Below are 18,658 nucleotides of genomic sequence, written 5' to 3' on the forward strand. Positions count from 1 at the left end.
GTTCTCTGACTAGTAGGACATTACACATGTTCTAATATCATACTTCTTTCTTTATAAAGTATAGTGACTGAATTGTTGATTGTTATACCACATCTTATCTTGTTCCAGTGTTGAAACTCTGTCATTTCTATGATGCGTTTTCTTGAAGTTAGACTACACTTATTCAGAAATAGTATATGTGTTTTTTTCATCTCAATTAAGGCCAAATATGAATGCTTCATTCTTTACCATAGTTTTTGTCTGCATTTAGATGATACTGTTAACTGGTATTCCAGTAGTGAAGAGGAAGAAGGAAGCAGTGTCAAGTCAATACTGAAAACATTGCAGAAACAAACAGAAACTTTAAGGAGTCAACAACCTTCCACAGAACTCAGCACTCCTACTGATCCAAGACTTGCTAAAGAGAAAAATAAAGGAAGCCAAGTGGTTGACCCTAGACTTAGGACTATCTCAAGGCAAGACGTTAGAAAATCTTCTGAGTCTACCCCACTGGATCTTAGACTTGCGTGGGATCCCAGGAAATTAAGAGGGAATGGAAGTGGTCACGTAGGTTCTTCTGTTGGTGGAGCAAAGTTTGATTTACATCATGGAAATGCTGGCCCTAATGTCAAACACAAAAGAGGAGACGATGACGATGAAGATACAGAAAGAGAACTGAGAGAAAAAGCTTTCTTAATACCTTTGGATTCTTCCCCTGGTATAATGCTCCAGGATCCAAGGTCACAACTGAGGCAGTTTAGTCACATTAAAATGGATATTACCCTAACCAAACCCAACTTTGCAAAACACATCGTGTGGGCTCCAGAAGACTTACTTCCAGTCCCTTTACCTAAACCTGACCCAGTATCTTCAATCAATTTACCTCTGCCCCCTCTTATAGCTGATCAGAGGCTCAGTAGGTTGTGGAATACAAAAAGTGATCTTCGTCAAAGCACAGTGCCCACTGATGCAAAACTAGCAGGCAAGGCCAAAATTAACACAGCAAACAGAGAAGGCTACCTAGAACAATTTGGAGACGCACATAGTTCAGGAAGTAAGTTAGGAGACCCTAGGCTGCAAAAAAGTTTTGATCCTAGACTTCACAGACTGCATAGTACAGAGTCTCATCAAGCAGTTATGAAGGATTCACATACATCAAAGGGTGCCCCTCATGTAGCCAGATCAAACTCTGGTTCATCACAGCCCTTAGGGGCAGTATCTAGCAATTCTGGTCCTGGGGCTTTGCCTCCATATGCCCCTAAACTCTCATCTTCAGCTGGCCTTCCCCTGGGAACTCCAGGTTCAGTCCTTAGTGCTATTAGTTTGTATGACCCTAGGGAGCATAGTTCATCATCTACATCAGAGCCAGCAACAGAAAATGCAGAGAGCCAGAAAAAAAGTGGTGGTTTAAAAAGTAGTGATAAAAACGAGCCTCCTACTGGAGAAGCAGTCCTACCACAGAAAATCGCTCCAAACGTGGACGTCCCTGTTGATGGGCCAGCTGACCCAGAGGCAGATATTCTTGGGAGTTCCGGTACCGTTCAGGTCCCAGCAGTGCACAGTCTTCCGATTCAGGCATTAACAGGCTTAATTAGACCCCAGTACAGCGATCCAAGACAGTCAAAGCAGCCGGGTCAGGTGAGCCCCACCCCAGATGATGACCCTCGTAGAGCAACAGATGACAAATCTCTGAAAGAGGTTTTTAAAACTTTTGATCCAACTGCTTCACCGTTTTGTTAGCTATTGTGTAATTAAGCAGTTCTTTTCACTCTTGTGACTATTGCAGTCCCCTGCTGTTTTGTAACTGGTTTACCTCTATAGTTTATTTATTTTTAAATTATAAACACTTTTCAGCTGCTAGTATCAGAACCACATGAAGTTATATCCTCTAAAGCCTGTGGTATTTTATATAATATTTTTATAATTTTAAGAGACTGTAGTAATTGACATAGAAACCTATATATCACGTTAGCTTCAGTAAAAGTACTTTTATTGTAAATAAACCATCATGAACTCAACACTCTGCCTGAATATATGCCAGTTGTCTTTCATAATCAGTGTTTAGATAAATGATTACCACTTTTATATGGTTATTAGTTTCAAGCAATATAATGTACATTACTTTTCAGAAACAGTATTTTGACTAGGATCCTATTTGTCAACACAGAACTGATTAATATGTAATGCTGACTGCTAGCTAAAATGTAAAATGAAGTAAAACATTTTTAAAATCATAATTAGCAGAGCAGTTCATGTTTAAGGGCATCACTTTTATTAGTACTGGCAATATTATTTGTGTAAATGAAGCATTTGAATGTTGTACCTTTTAAAAGTATTTTATGGTATACTGTATCATAGAAGTTGGAGATATATAAATAGAATGTTTTGCTAAAATGAAAAATTCCCGAGTTCTCTAACATAACTTTTTAATTTTTCATATTAATAGTTATGAGTTACTGCTGTGTTACATTATGATGTTTATGCGTTTCGATGTTTTTTGTCTTTAGCAGCATAATTTATATTACTTTTTCAAATGATGTAGCTGCAATAATTGTATTCATCATGACTTTGGCAATTTTTAACAAAATTTTAAAAGATCCAGTGAGTCTGTGGTGATTATTTCATTGATAATGTTTTAAATGTCCAGGTTCTATATTTTTTCTTAAATAGCGAGAAAACACAGAGATGGTATAGTCAACTGTATATGGCTACCAATAAAGAATCTCTTTCAGATCTCACCTGACTGGCATTCTATAACAGAGGAGACTGCCTGGTGTTTTAATGTATTCAATGTCGTCATAGTTTGGAAACCTCCTGAATTGATTAGAGGTTGTATTTTTATGAAAAATAATTTGTACTCATTCTTGTATATTTATTGCAGTATATAAATAATGGCAACCCTACCTGTTTTATACATATATTATTTATAACTAAAACTAAGTAGTACACTTAGTTTCAGGCTAAGTGTATATATTAATATCTTGAACTAGAGGTATGTGACAGTATTTGCTAGTAACAACTCTAATAAGTAACTTGAAAAGGAGTATTTCATTATAAAAGATAATGGAAGTAGAGGAAATCAGTCCTTGAGAAGTGATTTTTAAAATATACAGCAAAATATTTATGTGGGAACCTAACACTCAGATAGCATATGGTTTAATACTAATGTATATCCTTTCTATTCCCTTCTTCACTTTTTACTTTTTTTGCCCTGAGTCCGTGCTTAAATGGGGTTGCAGTTAAGTGAACAAGAATTCTGCCTGCCTACCTAAGAAGTTCATTGTGTTCTAAGTGGAAGGACAGTTGTTCAAGGGAATGTGAGTTCCTACTATTTATACTTTGGTTACATTGTAGCCTAAAGTGGTTCTGGATAATGTTTTGGGGTTAAAAAATGCAGTTTAAAGCCATGATAGAAAGAATTTTTTGACTTACTATCCAAATGAACTTTATTGTTAATTGAAAAGTCAATAAAATGGATAAAACTGACCAAAAAAAATATAGACACATTTATATTCCTAAGAATAATATTCCTTTATCAGGATAAAATCAGTAAAATTGCTGAATTTTAGTAATTAAATTTAAAATTTTAGCAAATCTTTAATTCATGATTTTATAATTATTGTAGGTGATGCTGTTTACATTTAAAATATCACACAAAAAAAGATAATTTGGATGTTAAAGATCAAAATGGAATCCAAATTTTTTTCCAGATTCTTAACAGAAGATCCTTTTTACTAAGAGAGATATTAAAAGATTAATTTAAAAGTAAGATTTAAAAACCATTAAAACTTACTTACTAAGTAAGTTCATTTACTTAGTATTCTTGAGCCCCTATTACATCGGCTAGTGGCCTGGAGGCTATTTTACAAGAAAGTTTGAACTTACCTTCAAATTTAACAATATATTTTTTATGAAAATGTTTTATTTATGTTTAAAATAATGATTTTTTATTTGTAATGCTTTTTAATTGAGATAACTTTAGGGAATATTCTATTATATCCTATCAACCTGGATTATCTTAATATCCTTTTTTCCCATTTTCTTACCAAAATTTAATAAGTAGCCATTCTCTCTAATTAATAAGCTCCTTGTAAGGTGAATTGGTGTTTTTAGAATCCATCTAATTTGATTTACACTATTACACTGAAAAGTACATTATGTCCCTATTCTTAGAAGCCAAACATTTACAGATAACAGAAATAACTGTGTCTTTAAAGAGTCTGCTAGACTCATTGGTTGAGATGTAACTTAACTATTCATACTGGTTTGTGAGAGTTTTATACCTGTTCCCTTTGATGTTGAATAGAGTGGGATATGTCAGGGTGTTGAGTTGGGATATCCAGATGATCATAATTTAGATTGAGCAGCTACTTTCCCATGTCTTGTTTAGTTTGCTCCCAACTCCTCTCTCTGGAGGTTTCCTAGTTAGGACCTCATTCTGAATCTTGAAAATGAACCAAATGTTGGAGTGATTTCAAACTCTGCCTCAGCAGTTAGGTCTGTTGCTGTACAGACCCTCTGTGTTACCCAGCCATATGCACTAAACCCCAGAATTAGGTTGCAACCAAAGTAGCCTAATTATGAAATGATGTTTGCTTAGGTTTGTTTGTCTTTTAACTTGCCTTAGGAGTTTAGTAGTTTTCCTTGCTAGTCGTACTTACTTTAAGAGTAGAAGAATAGTTGATTAGTAAAAAAAAATCCTGTATGAGTGTTCGTATAAGCTACTTGCTGAACTAATTAGAAGAGAGAGAGGGAGGAAAGGAGAACTTATGAGGGCTAGAGGTTTATGACAATGAATTCATATTCTTGTTCTGAATTGATTTATAGGTGTTTTATCTTAATGTCTAGTTCGTTTTCTGTGAAATGGGTATAATTTTGACTGTTTACAGATTTGATGTAAGGAGTGAAGTAATTATCATTTTTAAGTATTTGTAAATATAAAATTGCTTTATGACTTTCACAAACGTAATCATTACGTTCCCACTGGGTTTGCATTAAGTTGTACAGATTCCGAAATAACATGATATGGTTTGTGTGGTGCACCAGTTCTATGAAGTTTCAGACGATACACATTTGAGACACAGTAGAATTGCCTGAGAAGTTGTTTCAGAGAATATTAACCCATCAAGTTGGCAATTTCCTTAAACATTTTGTGTATCAGTAAAACACAGGACTTTCCTATTTTAGAGCTCTATGGACTTGTAGTGTCTATTCAAGATCTGACCGCTCTGCCCATTTTATGCAAGTTGGATATTGATGGAGGGTGTAAATCCTCTGATAGTCAGTGTCGTGTGACGTATTTGCTTGAATCATAGCACGTGTGTTGTGGGCGAAGTGGCCAACTCAGTCAGTATAAGGGCTGTTAGCTTTTAGAAACACTAGGGATGTTTACTCCCACCTCTTAATATATATTTCTGCAAGCATGTGACATTGAGGTCTTTCTTAGTGACCATTTGCTTGATATTGATAAAGGTACATTTTCCTTTGGTTAATGGCATCTTGACGTTCGGAAGTTCCTACGGATCTAGATGTGAGGGCTTGTCAATGTATTTCCATTTGCACAGGACAGAGTCTTACGGTGGAGATGTTCTCCCTGAGCTCACCCTTCTGGGCTGAGGGCTACACCTCAGAGGGGTTGTCTGTGCTAAAGGCTGTACCTCGGCGAGGTGGTCTGCAGTCAAGCAGTCCACTGATAGGGTGCCTGCAACCTTCAATATTGGGCTTTCTGTGAATTTCTAGAATGAAGGGTTGTAATTATCTTTTCAGAAATGGTTTGGCAGCACTTGATGCTGTTATGTTCAAAATTTAGTGGTCATTAGTAAACTTAATTAGTTTAAATAAGGCTGAGTTTAGGAAATTAAAGCTTTGACAAAATGTAACCAAACAGGGTCTGAGTGTTTAAAGCTGTTTTTCTCACTTATGTGTTAGGACTTGGTGTTTATGTAATGTCTCTTCCCGAAGTAGCTTACGTGATTTGCAGAACCAGCGCCAGTAGCTACCAATCGCTGTTATTGCTGGCGTTATGTTTTCGAGTATGTTATTTATTAGCAGCGTCTGCCAGTTGTAACAAAGTCCAAATTAACCTGCCTTTCTTGGAAAGGACACATACCTAAGAAAGGACTTTAAGTTAATGTCAACATAACATTTAGAATTTCTCATTTTAAAATAAGAAATAAAAAGCACATTTTAAACTGTACTTTATGCTTTTGGAGGCAGAACCCATATGTGTCTCCTTGCTTCTCTGTTTTCCCATTGCAGCAAGCCTAGTGCTACGCACACCGTGGGTGCTTTGTTCCCAACGTCCATCCAAGTTTAGATTTTGCAGGTGCTGTCATCTGTTAGAGTAGATGCGACAGAGCCATTCCATGATCGTATTAGAAAGAGTACAATAATAAATTATACCTCCTTCAGTGGACACAGGGCACCAACCTTCTCTTTTTTTGTCTCCCCTCCCCACCTCCCACCCAAACAATGTGAAAGTAGGGTTATGGCAGCTTTACTTAGGAGTTATATGTTTCTACAATAGTTCGTAATTCTATGAGTCCTCCAGACTTACAAGATAATTTTACTACTTCATTGTGGAAGTTTGAATAGATCAGTAATTTATCCCCATAGATCTATGAAGGGTTCTTTCTGTAATCTGAAAGAACTCCATGCTAGAGTCTTATGTTTTTATGTTAAAATATATTTCTCTAATTTCCCCCTTCCTATTCTCCTCAAAATTCAACCAAAATTATGAAGATATGCCTAACCTAGTGAATTTCCAATCGCATTTTATCCTAAGACCATTAACTTACCCTTTCAGGTCATGAATTGGACTCTAAATCTGGGTCTTGTGTCTTGTCCTTAAACACCCTTCCTTACCCTTTAGAACAGAACAGTCATGTGCTACAGTTGTGAGCATAAAGGAAATCCGTTTTTTCCAACAACTATGAGTTCTTGGAACAATATCTTGTAGCTTGGTTTATCATTGGATCTCTTGTTTTTTAAACTTAGAATTTATGAGAAAAAAGTTAATATATAGCTTGTTATGGCATTTTAGAAGAAAATCTCCGGCTCCACGCTCCTTGGCTCATTACTCTACTGATTTTAATACCTCTGTGAGGTTTTAAAGGTTGAGAGGAATGGCGAAATTTGTGTTAGATAATATTATTTTGTCAGTGATGTGATATATAGGTTATTGTAAAGGAGTTAAATACACACAGACCCAATTTTTGAAAATTAGTCATGTTCTTCCCAAACTTCCATTACAAGCAAGATCTTGGGGTTTGTTGTCCGTGATAGACTGTACATTTTATGTGCTTTTTAAGTAGAGAAGGTGAAAAATAATTAACTAGTATTGCAGATAAGAGGTCTTAGTCCACCTATATTTTATAGGAATTTGCCCTCCAAATGTTTGAGAGAGAAGTCACATAAGATAGGAGAATATCTTTTCCTGAAGTAGAATGAAATTTCCTTTAAAAGTGACAATCAAGAAATAGTCATTTCTATACTTACTTGCCAAAGTTTTTAAAAAGTTTATGTTTCTTACCGTAAACCCAGTGCTCCTCCACCAAGGATTCAGAAAGGGCTCAGTATAAAGCCAGGGTTCTAGGCCATTTTGCTTTTAGTCTAGGGCTGCTGAGCTTGCACATGGTAAGGGCATTGATGGCACTTGTGTCCTAGGATGTCATGTGTCTGTGTGTTTGGTAGGAGGTGGTGTTGTGTCCAGATTCCTGGTCGCCCACTTTCTATCAGATTTACAAGCACCATCTGTAAGGTAGGCTGAAATCCAGATTAAACCTATGCAGTATGAAGTAGTGGGTTTTTTTTAACTTCCTACTGTGAATTATTTCAGTTCCCCACATTGTATCTCAAATGGTGGGGAAATGCTGCCTTGACTGTTTCACTTTGGAGGGTTTTAATAGATGCCAATTTAGTAGATTAACTAAATTATTAACCTACTGTCTGTTCAAAAGACACCAGCAAAGGGTGTACTTGGCTGAATTGATAAATTATTCTACACGAGGACTAACAAATCCCTTGGTAACATCAGGAATATCTTTTTTTTCCCCTTCTAATTTACTAAAAACTTTTCCAAGTTGCATTCTGTTGTTGCAAGTTTCTGTAGTTTTCTTCTGTGACATCTTTCTATTGTCTGACTTTAAATAAAAATGTTTCTAATAATATCTGTCTGGCAGTGCATTGCTTTGCTTTAATAAATCTTCAGTAGTTAAAGATAGGGCATTGGGGAGCCGTGTACTCGTATGAGAGTTTGTAAATGGAACACCTCCAGGTCTTCCTGAAAGAAGGGGACAGCAGTAAACTGTCCTTCAGGTTATCCTTAGTGCACAGAGAGTGTGCTTCACTTAACCACAGAGATTAACAGCATTTAAGGCCCTATCCTGCATAAGGGAGTACCTCTTACATTAGCTTAAATGAATTTTCTGTTAAAAGATCTGAATCTGAGAGATTGCTAGCAAATGTAATGCTTTGGTGTAGAACAAGAGCTCTTCAGGGTCAAAATAAGATCTCATTGCAGGAAAGGCTCTCAGAGAGCAACTGGTCATTCTTCCCTCCAAGATCAGGAGCAACAAAGAAGTGGCTAGTCATGCTTCCCTCAAAGGTCAGGAAGTATCATTAAAAGGTGTTTTCTGACTTCTGTTCTAGTATGTTCAATGGCCAAGGGCACCCTGTCTCAAATAAGGGAACCTAGTAGATTACTGGATTTAATTACGGAGCAACTCAGATTATCAGAAACTTCTTCCTTGAGAGCTAGCGTGATCTGGTCCTGGTGCAGTCTCTCCTGAGCAGTGCAACGCGAGGCGAGTTAGGACTTCAGTGAGTATCACTTTCCTCATGGACAAAATGGGGACTCATCACTTATTAAAGAAAGATTGTTTGAGCACTTAGCATTTGCTATTATGTTTTGAGTTACAGAGATGGGTAAGATAGACTGCTTTTTAAATCAGACTTACTACAAAGTGAGTGAAGTCACAGTGCTTTGCGGCTAATATCAAATGATCAAGTGCACAAGGATATGTTTTAGAAAATGACAAGGAACAAAAAAAAAGTATGGTGGACATAATGTTACATAATTCTTTCAAAGCAAACCATGACCGTCTCTAATATCCTCACATTGGTCATGGCTCTGCCCCTTAAACTTCATCCTCCACAATGGCACATTCGTCTGCCCAACATTTTAGAGCCCAAAAGTGTTTATGATAATTACAGTAAAACCTCAATAAATGATGGGCAGTGTGCTTGGGGATTAATTAAATATTCACCATGTGACGAACACGCTGGTTACTTTTTTCTACTACAATATATTCTTGGATACCCCATCAATAAAATACTCAACAAATATTTTTATTGAGATATAATTGACATGGAACATTCTATTAGTTTCAGGTGTACAACATAATGATTCAATTTATATATGTATTGTAAAATGATCACCACAATAAATCTAGTTAACATCCATCACCCCGCAGTTACAAATTTTTTGTCTACTCTCAACAACTTTCAGATATGCAATACAGTGTTATTAACTGTAGTCACCATGCTGTATATTACATCCCAGGACTTATTTATTTTATAACTGGAAGTTTGTCCCTTTTGACCTCCTTCACCAGCTTTGCACCCCACCCCTCCCTGCCCCAGCCTGCCTCTGGTAACCACTAATATGTTCTCTGTATCTCTGAGTTGGCTTTTTGTTTTTGTTTTTTAAATTCCACATATAAGTGAGATCATTCAGTATTTGTCTTTCTCTGTCTGTCTTACCTCACTTAGCATAATGCCCTCCAAGTCCATCCATGTTGTCACAAATAGCAGGATTTCCTTCTTCTTTTATGGCTGAAAAATATTTCACATTGTGCATATGTACCACATTTTCTTTATCCATTCTTCCATTGATGAACACTTAGGTTGTTTCCATGTCTCAGCTATTGCAAATAATGCTGCAGTGAACATTAAGGTGCATAGACCTTTTCAGATTAGTTTTGTTTGTTTGTTTCCTTCAGATAAATATCCAGAAGTGGAATTGTTGGACCATTGGTAGTTCTATTTTTAATTCTTTAAAGAACCTCCATACTGTTTTCCGTAGCGGTTGAAGCAATTTACATTCCCACCAGTAGTGCACAATGATTCTTTTTTCTCCACATTTCCACTAACACTTTTTATTTCTTGTGTTTTTGATAATAGCCATTCCGACAGGGGTGAGGTGATATCTCGTGGGTTAGATTTGCACTTCTCTGATGATTAGCAATATTGAGCACCTTATCATGTACCTGTTGGCCATCTGTATGTCTTCTTTGAAAAAATGTCTGTTCAGATCCTCTGCCCATATTTTAATCAAATTGGGTTTTTTTTTCTTTTGCTATTCAGTTGCATGAGTTCTTTATATATTTTAAATATTAACCCCTTATCAGATGGATGGTTTGCGAGTATTTTTTCCCATTCTGCAGGTTGCCTTTTCATTTTGTTGATGGCCGAGAAATATTTATTGACTGAATGGACTAATTTCAACTTAGAAAGGCTTTGGAAAGACTCACACACTTGCAGTTATCTTCTCCTGCATGTGGAGTACCTAGTGAGTGAGAAAGAATGCAGATTGGTCTTGTTCTCAGATCTCCAATCAGCTGCTGAAGCTGGAATTAGACCAGTGAAATATGGTCACCACTGTCACATTGATGGCATCCAAGGAAGTGAAAAGACCAAAGTGTTCCTATAAAACAAAGCAAAATTCCAGCATAGGATTTATTAGCCATAACCACAGACAAGCACATGTTTCCATTGATCTTACAGGCATGTAACCCGGCAGGTCTCTCAAGGATCCCTAAGTGCTTTTAATTATCCTTAGAAGCTCATTTCCCAAAAGTGAGCCAAGCCTCTCTACATCCCTGATATCTACCTCCTCCCCCTAAGTAGCATCAGAAACAGTCATTAAAATATGTGTCATTTTTCACATTATTAACGGACTTTCTCTTTTGTCTTTTGGAGTTTGCAAACTCTTGCCTCATTGGCTTGTGACAGCCATCCAACTGGGATAGTGGAGTGAAAGAGAAGAGACCATTATGGCTTGTTACAAGGAATACAAAGAGAATGAAGGTAATATTCAGCTTTAACACTCAAAAATGGGATTTTGCAGCAATATCATAACCTGGTTTGAAATAATTATCTGAATTCCTTTATCACCCCTGCAATATATCAATGACCAGAGTTTTGCTTAAAAAGGGGGCAAACAAAAGAGAAATGTGGTGGAGGAAGGAAGCCTTTTTCTTTCTATCCCTGGAGAATTCTAAGAAAAAGCATAAGAGGAAAGGAGAAGAGGGGATTGATCAGATGGGTGTCCAGAATTGTTTTCTTGGGGGTTGTGGGTAACGAGAGCTTTGATTTCTGTCTGAGATTCTGGGAGGAGACTGTAGTGCAGAGGTCCCATCACTGATGTGGGGCAGCCAAGGTTACATGGAAGTATTTGCTCAGGATGTCCTGATTCTCCTGGGGCACTCTCAAACCTGTGTGTCCATGGGTGCCCTCTGTGATAAGATGTGGTGACCACACAGCAGAAGCCAGGGAAGGGGTCATTAAGAGCTTAAGCCATTAGGAGCCAAGGAGAAGCAAAGGCTGTGAGGGCAGTTGTCTTATGCTCCCTGGGAGCACTTCCCAAGCCGAAGAAAGGGCCACAGTTTACCCAGGTGTAGATACGGCATGAGAGGCCAGTAGGTGTTGTGGACAGTGATCAGAGCAATGGATTTCAACCAGTGGCCACTCCAGGATCAGCACAAAGCTGCCGGGCTCACTACCCCTACCCCCAAGCCAAAAAATGTGTGTGCAAACTACAGGGCTCACTACTGAACCTCCCCACCTACCCCGCTCCGCCCCCCACACACACACACACCCCTAGATGCCATCTTAGGAGAGACTGAATCCTACTAAGTTTTAAACCAGCTTGGACACCTAATTTTCTCCTGCTGATCATTGGGTGTGAACTCAGGAGAAAGGCCAGACAGTCTATTTTGTTATGGACAAAATAAGCAAACAAAAAACCTTTCCATATCTGAGTTGTGTGAGCTAAAATCTGCAACCCAAGAGACACTTACTGAAGAGCAGCTTACTTTCCATCAAGCATCTGGAGTTTGTAGTTCCCCCAGGCTCACGACAGCAGACGGGGCAACAGAAGTTCAGTGTTTACTCTGAGGCCTCGTCCACTATTTCCATGGAACACTGGCTCAGAGAGAGTTCACCAGATGTCCAATTCTTACACAGAACCCAAGAGTTTACTGAGACAATATCTCATTACATGTTCCAGGAGGTGGTGTTGGCAGTTTAGTTACTGCCATCCATTTCCAGGAAGGCAGCAGACCCTGAAATTTGGCAACGTGTTTTTCAAGAGGGCTTCAGTATACATAGAAAGGAAGAGTGTCATGGGTGAGGCCAAGCAAGCATAGTTGTAAGATAGGTTAGATAGAAAATTAATTTAAATGAGTCTCAGAGGAAAAATAAAGGCTATGGATAAGGCTAAACTGTGGTTTCATTTAATGAACTGAATACAAGTTTAAGTACAACTAAAATGGACATAGTTGACCTAGGAAGCAGTGAGACAGCCTCACAAAGGTTTGCATTCGTTGTTACAACTGCTCTAAGACTGGTTTGGAAATCTTAAGTTGGTATTCTATCAAGGCCCCATCTATGGGATTGGGTTGTCTCCTCAGTAAAATGATGCATTTAATTTGAGGAATGAAATTTCTTGTTCCAGATTCAAAATTATAAATATGTATGTTTCTGGATCTCTGTGTCCATTTTTTGTTTAAGTGTGTGTGTGTGTGTGTGTGTGTGTGTGTTGTGCTGACATACCAGATGTCCCAGTGTTTAGTTTTGGAATCGGTGCCAGTTGCCTATTAGGTCCATATAATCAGGACAAGATACCAGCTCAGTTCAGAGTTAAATGTAGGAAGTTAAGAGAAGCACCCTAATATTCTTCTGTGAATTAAGTGTAAATTGTCTCAGGAGGCTACTAAGTCCCATGATAATGTTAAGAAATGTAGAAGGAAAAGAATGTTTTCTATCTCCTCAACATACAAGTTCCTGAGTGTTCCAGTTTCAGTGTGCAGGGTTGTGAGGAGGAGGAAGACTGGCCTGCCTGTCCACTCCTTCTAAGTCCCCTCCTCCTGCCCTCTTCTGTTTTTTGATCTCCAGCCATACCTAGGTTTTTACCAGTTTTTACTTCATTTTGTTTTAGAGAAGGGATTGTCCATCCTACCTCCCCACTTTCAAATCTTGATTTGTCTCCTCCTTCCCCTAAGGATTTGCTTTTCCAGGCATCCCTTCTCTGTTCAGTCTCTGTATGGCGGCAACTTCACCTACATGTGTGCTATATCCCTCCAGTGAAAACTACTGAACATGACTTCTGCTCTGGTCATAATGTTGTAACAGGGACTGGATTTATCCTCCTCCTTTAAACAACTAGAAAACTGGATTAAAATACATGAAATTACTCTATTAGACATTGGACCATAGTCCATGAAAGACATTGATATTTAAGAGAAGAAAAACAACTAAGGAAGCCCTGCAATCACCCCAGCTCTTTGCCTGTCATTACTTTCTGGACCACAGAGTAGGGAGGAGGATCCCAGGCAGTGCACAGCAGTCTCACTAAATGGAGGCAAAGATGGAAGCAGGAGGCAGAGGCAGCTGTGTGGCAGAGTTCTGGAGAGGAGAGAGCTAGCAGAAACAGAATTCCAGAAATATGTGTAGGGGTCCCCTTGAGTCTTTGTTGAACACTGAAATGTGAATTTGTGGAGTGAAACTCCACAAGGTTGGATAAAGAGTGGCTGGGGAGCTGTGAGTTATACTGTTCTAGGAACTCTTACCACCGCTAGGAATTGTTCAGGCTTCCTCCAGTCAGAGGGGAGAGTTCTCATTGATCACTTGAGTATGCAGCAGAGACTCCAGAAAGGCTGAAGCTTAATAGTAGGTTTAAATTATCCCTAAGGTAGAGACTACTCTCTGTCTGATATAACAAAGCTTAAAAATAAGGCTCAGAAGGATAAAACTAAACCACAAGTGATTGCACTGCCTGCCAGAACAGAGCTCAACACTCTTTAAAGTGAGACAGTAAAATCCGTACATTCAGCAACGTAAGATCTACAATGTCCCGCATCCAACCAAAAATTGGTAGACATGCCAAGAAGCAGGAAAGTATTGTCTTTTACTAGGAGACAGTAAGTCAGTAGAAACATATCCAGAAAGTATAGCATGATGAAATTAGCAGACAGGGATATAAAAACAGCTATTATAAATAAGTTTACATACTTAAGGGAAAATATTAGCATATTGAGGAGAGAAATGGAAGATAATTTTTAAAATAATGAGATTTCTAGAGCTGAAAAGTACATCAGAAGTAAAAAGTTCACTTCATGCAATTAAAAAGAGATAAGACACTGCAAAAGAAAATATTAGTGTACTTGAAGATGTAGCAATAGGAAGTATCCAAAATGGAGCACAAAGAAAAAATAAATTTAAAAAAACAACAAAAGAACAAGAGTTTCAGTGACCTGTGAGCAATACCAAGAAGTCTGTCATACATGTAATTGGACTCCCAGGAGGAGGATTGGTGGGGGAAGGAGTAGCAGAAAAAAATATTTGAAGAGATAGTAGAAACTTTTCAAAATTTGATGAAAGCTATAAGTTCAGATGCAAGAAGCTCAATGAACCTCAAGCACGATAAACACAAAGAAGAACACTCCAAGGCACATAATCAAATTCCTGAAAATCAGTGATTAAGGGAAACTCGAGAGACAGAAACAAAAGACATATTATGTACAGAGAAATAAGCCTAACAATAACTGCAAATTTCTTGTCAGAATCCAAATGAACCATAAGACAATGGAAAGACATCTTTAAAGTACTAAAGGAAACTATCATCAATGTAGAATTAGGTAACTAGTGAAAATACCTTTCACAAATCAGGAAAAAGTTAAGACAGTTTCACACAAACAAAAGCTGAGAGAATTTGTTGCCATCAGACCTGTACAATAGGAAATGTTAAAGGAAGTTCTTTGGGCAGGAATAAATGAGGAATGAGGTGCATCAGAAATGGTAGATATGTAAGAAAATATTAAAAATTTTGACTTTTAAAGACTTTGAAAGAAAAATTACTATTTAAAGAAAATATTGTAACTGTGGATTGTGGTGTTTATAAAATACATGTTACAACAGTGGCACATGGGAAAGGAGAGGGAAATGGAAGGTTGTTTTTTTTGTTGTTGTTGTTTTGTTTTTTTTTGAGAGAGAGAGATATACAGTACATGAAGTGGTATAATATTATTTAAAAGTAGACTGTGATAAATTAACAATGAATATTGTAAACCCCAGAGCAATTAGCATAAAATACACCAGGGAAGTACAGCTTATAAAACAATGTGGAGATAAAATGGAGTTATAAAAATATGTTCAAGTAATCCAAAAGAAGGCAGGAAAAGAGGAGAAAAAGGAGGAAAACAAACCTTGTTAATAATTTCATTAAATGTAAATGGTCTAAACACTCCACCTAAACTACAGAGATTGTCAGAGCCACTGTAAATCCACAATAATCAAGAGTCAGATTGCCTTAAGGATGGACATATAGGCCAGTGTAACAGAAGAGAGACACTAGAAGTTGACCCATATATATATATATATATATATATATGTCCAACTGATTTTCACTAAGAAGCTAAAGTAATTCAGTGGAGAAAGGAGAGTCACTTCAGCAAGTTATGCTGGAACATCTGGATATTCATATGCAATAAATAAATAAACCTTAACCCTTTTCTGACACCACACACGAAGAGTAAGTTGAAACGGATCTTAGACCTAATTGTAAAAGATAAAATTACATATACACTTACAGAAAAAAAATAGAAAATCTTTGCAATCTTGGGATAGGCAAAGGTTTCTTAGATATAAAACAAAAAGAGTGAATTATAAAAGAAAAAATGGTAAATTTGATTTCACTAAAAATTTTAAATTTCTGCTCTTCAGGAGATATCTTTATGAACACAGACAGGCCTGCCCCAGACTGGGAGAAAATACTTGCAATAAGGATTTGTATACAAGATATATAAGAAACTTTGTTATAACTCACTGGTTAATAAAAATTAACCAAAAAATATGGGCAATGAAAGAAAACGATACAAATGGCCAATAAGTACCAGAAAATGTGCTCAATATTATTATTATTTTATTTTTTAATTTAAATAAATATTTATTTATTCCACATGTGGCACTTGGAACTTCCCTGAATAGGGATCGAACCCATGCTCCCTGCAGTGGAAGTGCAGAGTCTTAACCACTGGACCACCAGGGAAGTCCCTTGGTGCTCAATATTATTAGTGAACAAGGAAATGCAAATTAAAACCACAGTGACATACCGTTAGACACCCTTGAGAATGACTAAATTTATAAAGACTGACAATATCAAGTGGTGGGAATATAAAATGGTACAACCACTTTTGAAAATAATTTCATAGTTTCCAATAAAAGTAAGAGTATAATTACTATCCAATGCAGCAATTCCACTCCTAGGTATTTATTCAAGAGAAATAAAAATACATGTCCACACAAAATCTCGTACGTTCATTTTTTTTCCAAAATAACAAAACCTGAAAAGAATCCAAATAGCTATGAGCATGCAAATGGATGAAAATACTATGCTATATCCATAATTGAAATACTATTCAGTGATAAAAAGTAACAAACTATTGATACACAAAGCCACATGGTTGTGCTGAATGAAAGAATTCAGACACAAAACAGTCCTTACCGTATGATTCCTTTTATGTGAAGTTTTAGAGTAGTCAAAACAAATCTGTAGTTACTGAAAACAGATCAGTGGTTGCCTGGGCCCAGAGATGGGTGAAATTTTACTGTAAAGGAACACAAGGGAACTTTGGGGGATGATGGAAAATATTCTATAGTGTGACCATGGTTACAAGGTGTATACATTTGTCAGGCAGCAGTTCAGGTCCACATCTTATTCTCCTTGGCCAGCAGCTAATTAAGGCATATTCTCATTCTTCTTCCCCCTCTTCCTTTTCCTCCTCTTCTTCCTCCTCCTCCTCCTCCTCCTTCTTTAATTTATTGAGGTATAATTGGCATGTAACATTAAATTACTTACAGTTGTACGACGTATTGATTTGATATTTGTAAGAATTGAAAAATGATCACCACAATAAGTCTAGTTAAGGCACATTCTTCTTATCACAAAAGGCAAGAGCACAGAAGGATGAACCCAACTATATAAGCACATTTCAACTAACACATCATATCAACAACATTCCATTGCTGAGACAAGTTCCGTGGCCAAAACTAACATCTTAATCTGGGGAAATACACTCTGTCCACAGTGGGAAGGGGAGTGGGGTGAGAAATTGCTGAATAATAGTCTAAACTATCAGAACACTTGAATCAATTCTCTGTATCAAACATTCATACTCATTCAACAAATATTTATTTATCAGCTTCTCTGCCAATTCTAGGCTCATTTGTGAACAAAAAGACCTGGTCCTCAGGGAGTTTCTATCCTACGTTTCTCAAATGAAAAATGTATGTGAAATCCAGCCTACAAAATGGATGAAAGCAGAGACATCCTGGCTCAAGTTGGGGTGGGGTGCTGGATCCCACACTTGAATCACCCCAAAGGAGCAAGTCCCCCACAGGGCAACCAGTTCTCATAAAGCATAGCGAATACCTCGCCACTCGTTGGCTTAAAAGCCCACAGGGACTTCGCTTATCTGTACGACAGGTCCAAACTCCTTGGCTTTGCAATCGAGGCTCCTTTTCCAAGTGCCTTCCTGACTCTGGCTGTCACACCCCTAGATCCACAGATCCAGACCCAGTTGGTTCTGCAGAGAACTAATCGGTCTCTCTATGTGCTCCCATAGTATCAATCACATTCCATTCTAATGAGCTACAAATTTGTCTTCTCAGGTGCACTGTGAACTATCTTCCCATTTGCTTCCATCTCCCCAGGACCTCACACAGTGTCTGTTCCTCAGCAGGAGCTCGTTGAATATTCACTATGGTGTAGGACAGACCGGGGTTCCAAATCAGAGGCCACAGGTGCACACTCCCAGGTCCCACAGCCTTTTCAAAAATCTACATTGGATAGAGTACACAGTATTGTATAGAGTACACAGAAGGGTCTTGCCTCAGAAGGAATTATTTCACCTTAGACTGAACTCTACTCTCATCCCACTTAACAAATCTTAGAAGCAAGACAGAAAATATTAAACTGCTTCCAAGTAACTTAACTGTCTCCCAGAACAAATTCAAGAATATTTATAGGAACACAGAAATAGCCAGCACCCAAAAAGGCAAAATCACAATGTATGGCACACAGTAAAAAAAATCACCAGGCATGCAAAGAAGCAGGAAATACTGCCCATAATGAGGAGAAAAATGAATCTATTGAAAGCAACCCAGAAGGGGCACAGATGTAAGAATTTGTAGAGAAAAAGACATTAAAAGAATTATTAGAATGGTATCCCACATGTTCATAAGTTAAGTAAAAGCTTAGGAAATATTTAAAAAATCAAATTTTAGAGCAAATAATATTGCCAGGAATGAAGAGATTAATTTATTAATGATAAAAGAGTTAATTCATCCAAGTGATATAAATGTTTATGCACCTAATAACAGAGCTTTAAAATAAATGAAG

At 37.5% G+C, this 18,658-nt stretch overlaps 1 protein-coding gene across 1 annotated transcript in view; it reads left to right on the forward strand.

Moving 5' to 3' along the window:
• Positions 1-8,125, forward strand: part of ZC3H6 (zinc finger CCCH-type containing 6) — a 58,674-nt gene extending 50,549 nt beyond the window's left edge. Inside the window, exon 12 of the mRNA XM_030837370.2 lies at positions 251-8,125. Coding sequence (XP_030693230.1) covers positions 251-1,719 — 1,469 coding nt within the window. The 3' untranslated portion in view covers positions 1,720-8,125. The remainder of the gene's footprint in view (positions 1-250) is intronic.
• The last annotated feature ends 10,533 nt before the right edge of the window (positions 8,126-18,658 follow it).

The sequence above is a fragment of the Globicephala melas genome, chromosome 12 (genome assembly GCF_963455315.2).
Source record: "Globicephala melas chromosome 12, mGloMel1.2, whole genome shotgun sequence".
Classification (NCBI taxonomy): Eukaryota; Metazoa; Chordata; class Mammalia; order Artiodactyla; family Delphinidae; genus Globicephala; species Globicephala melas.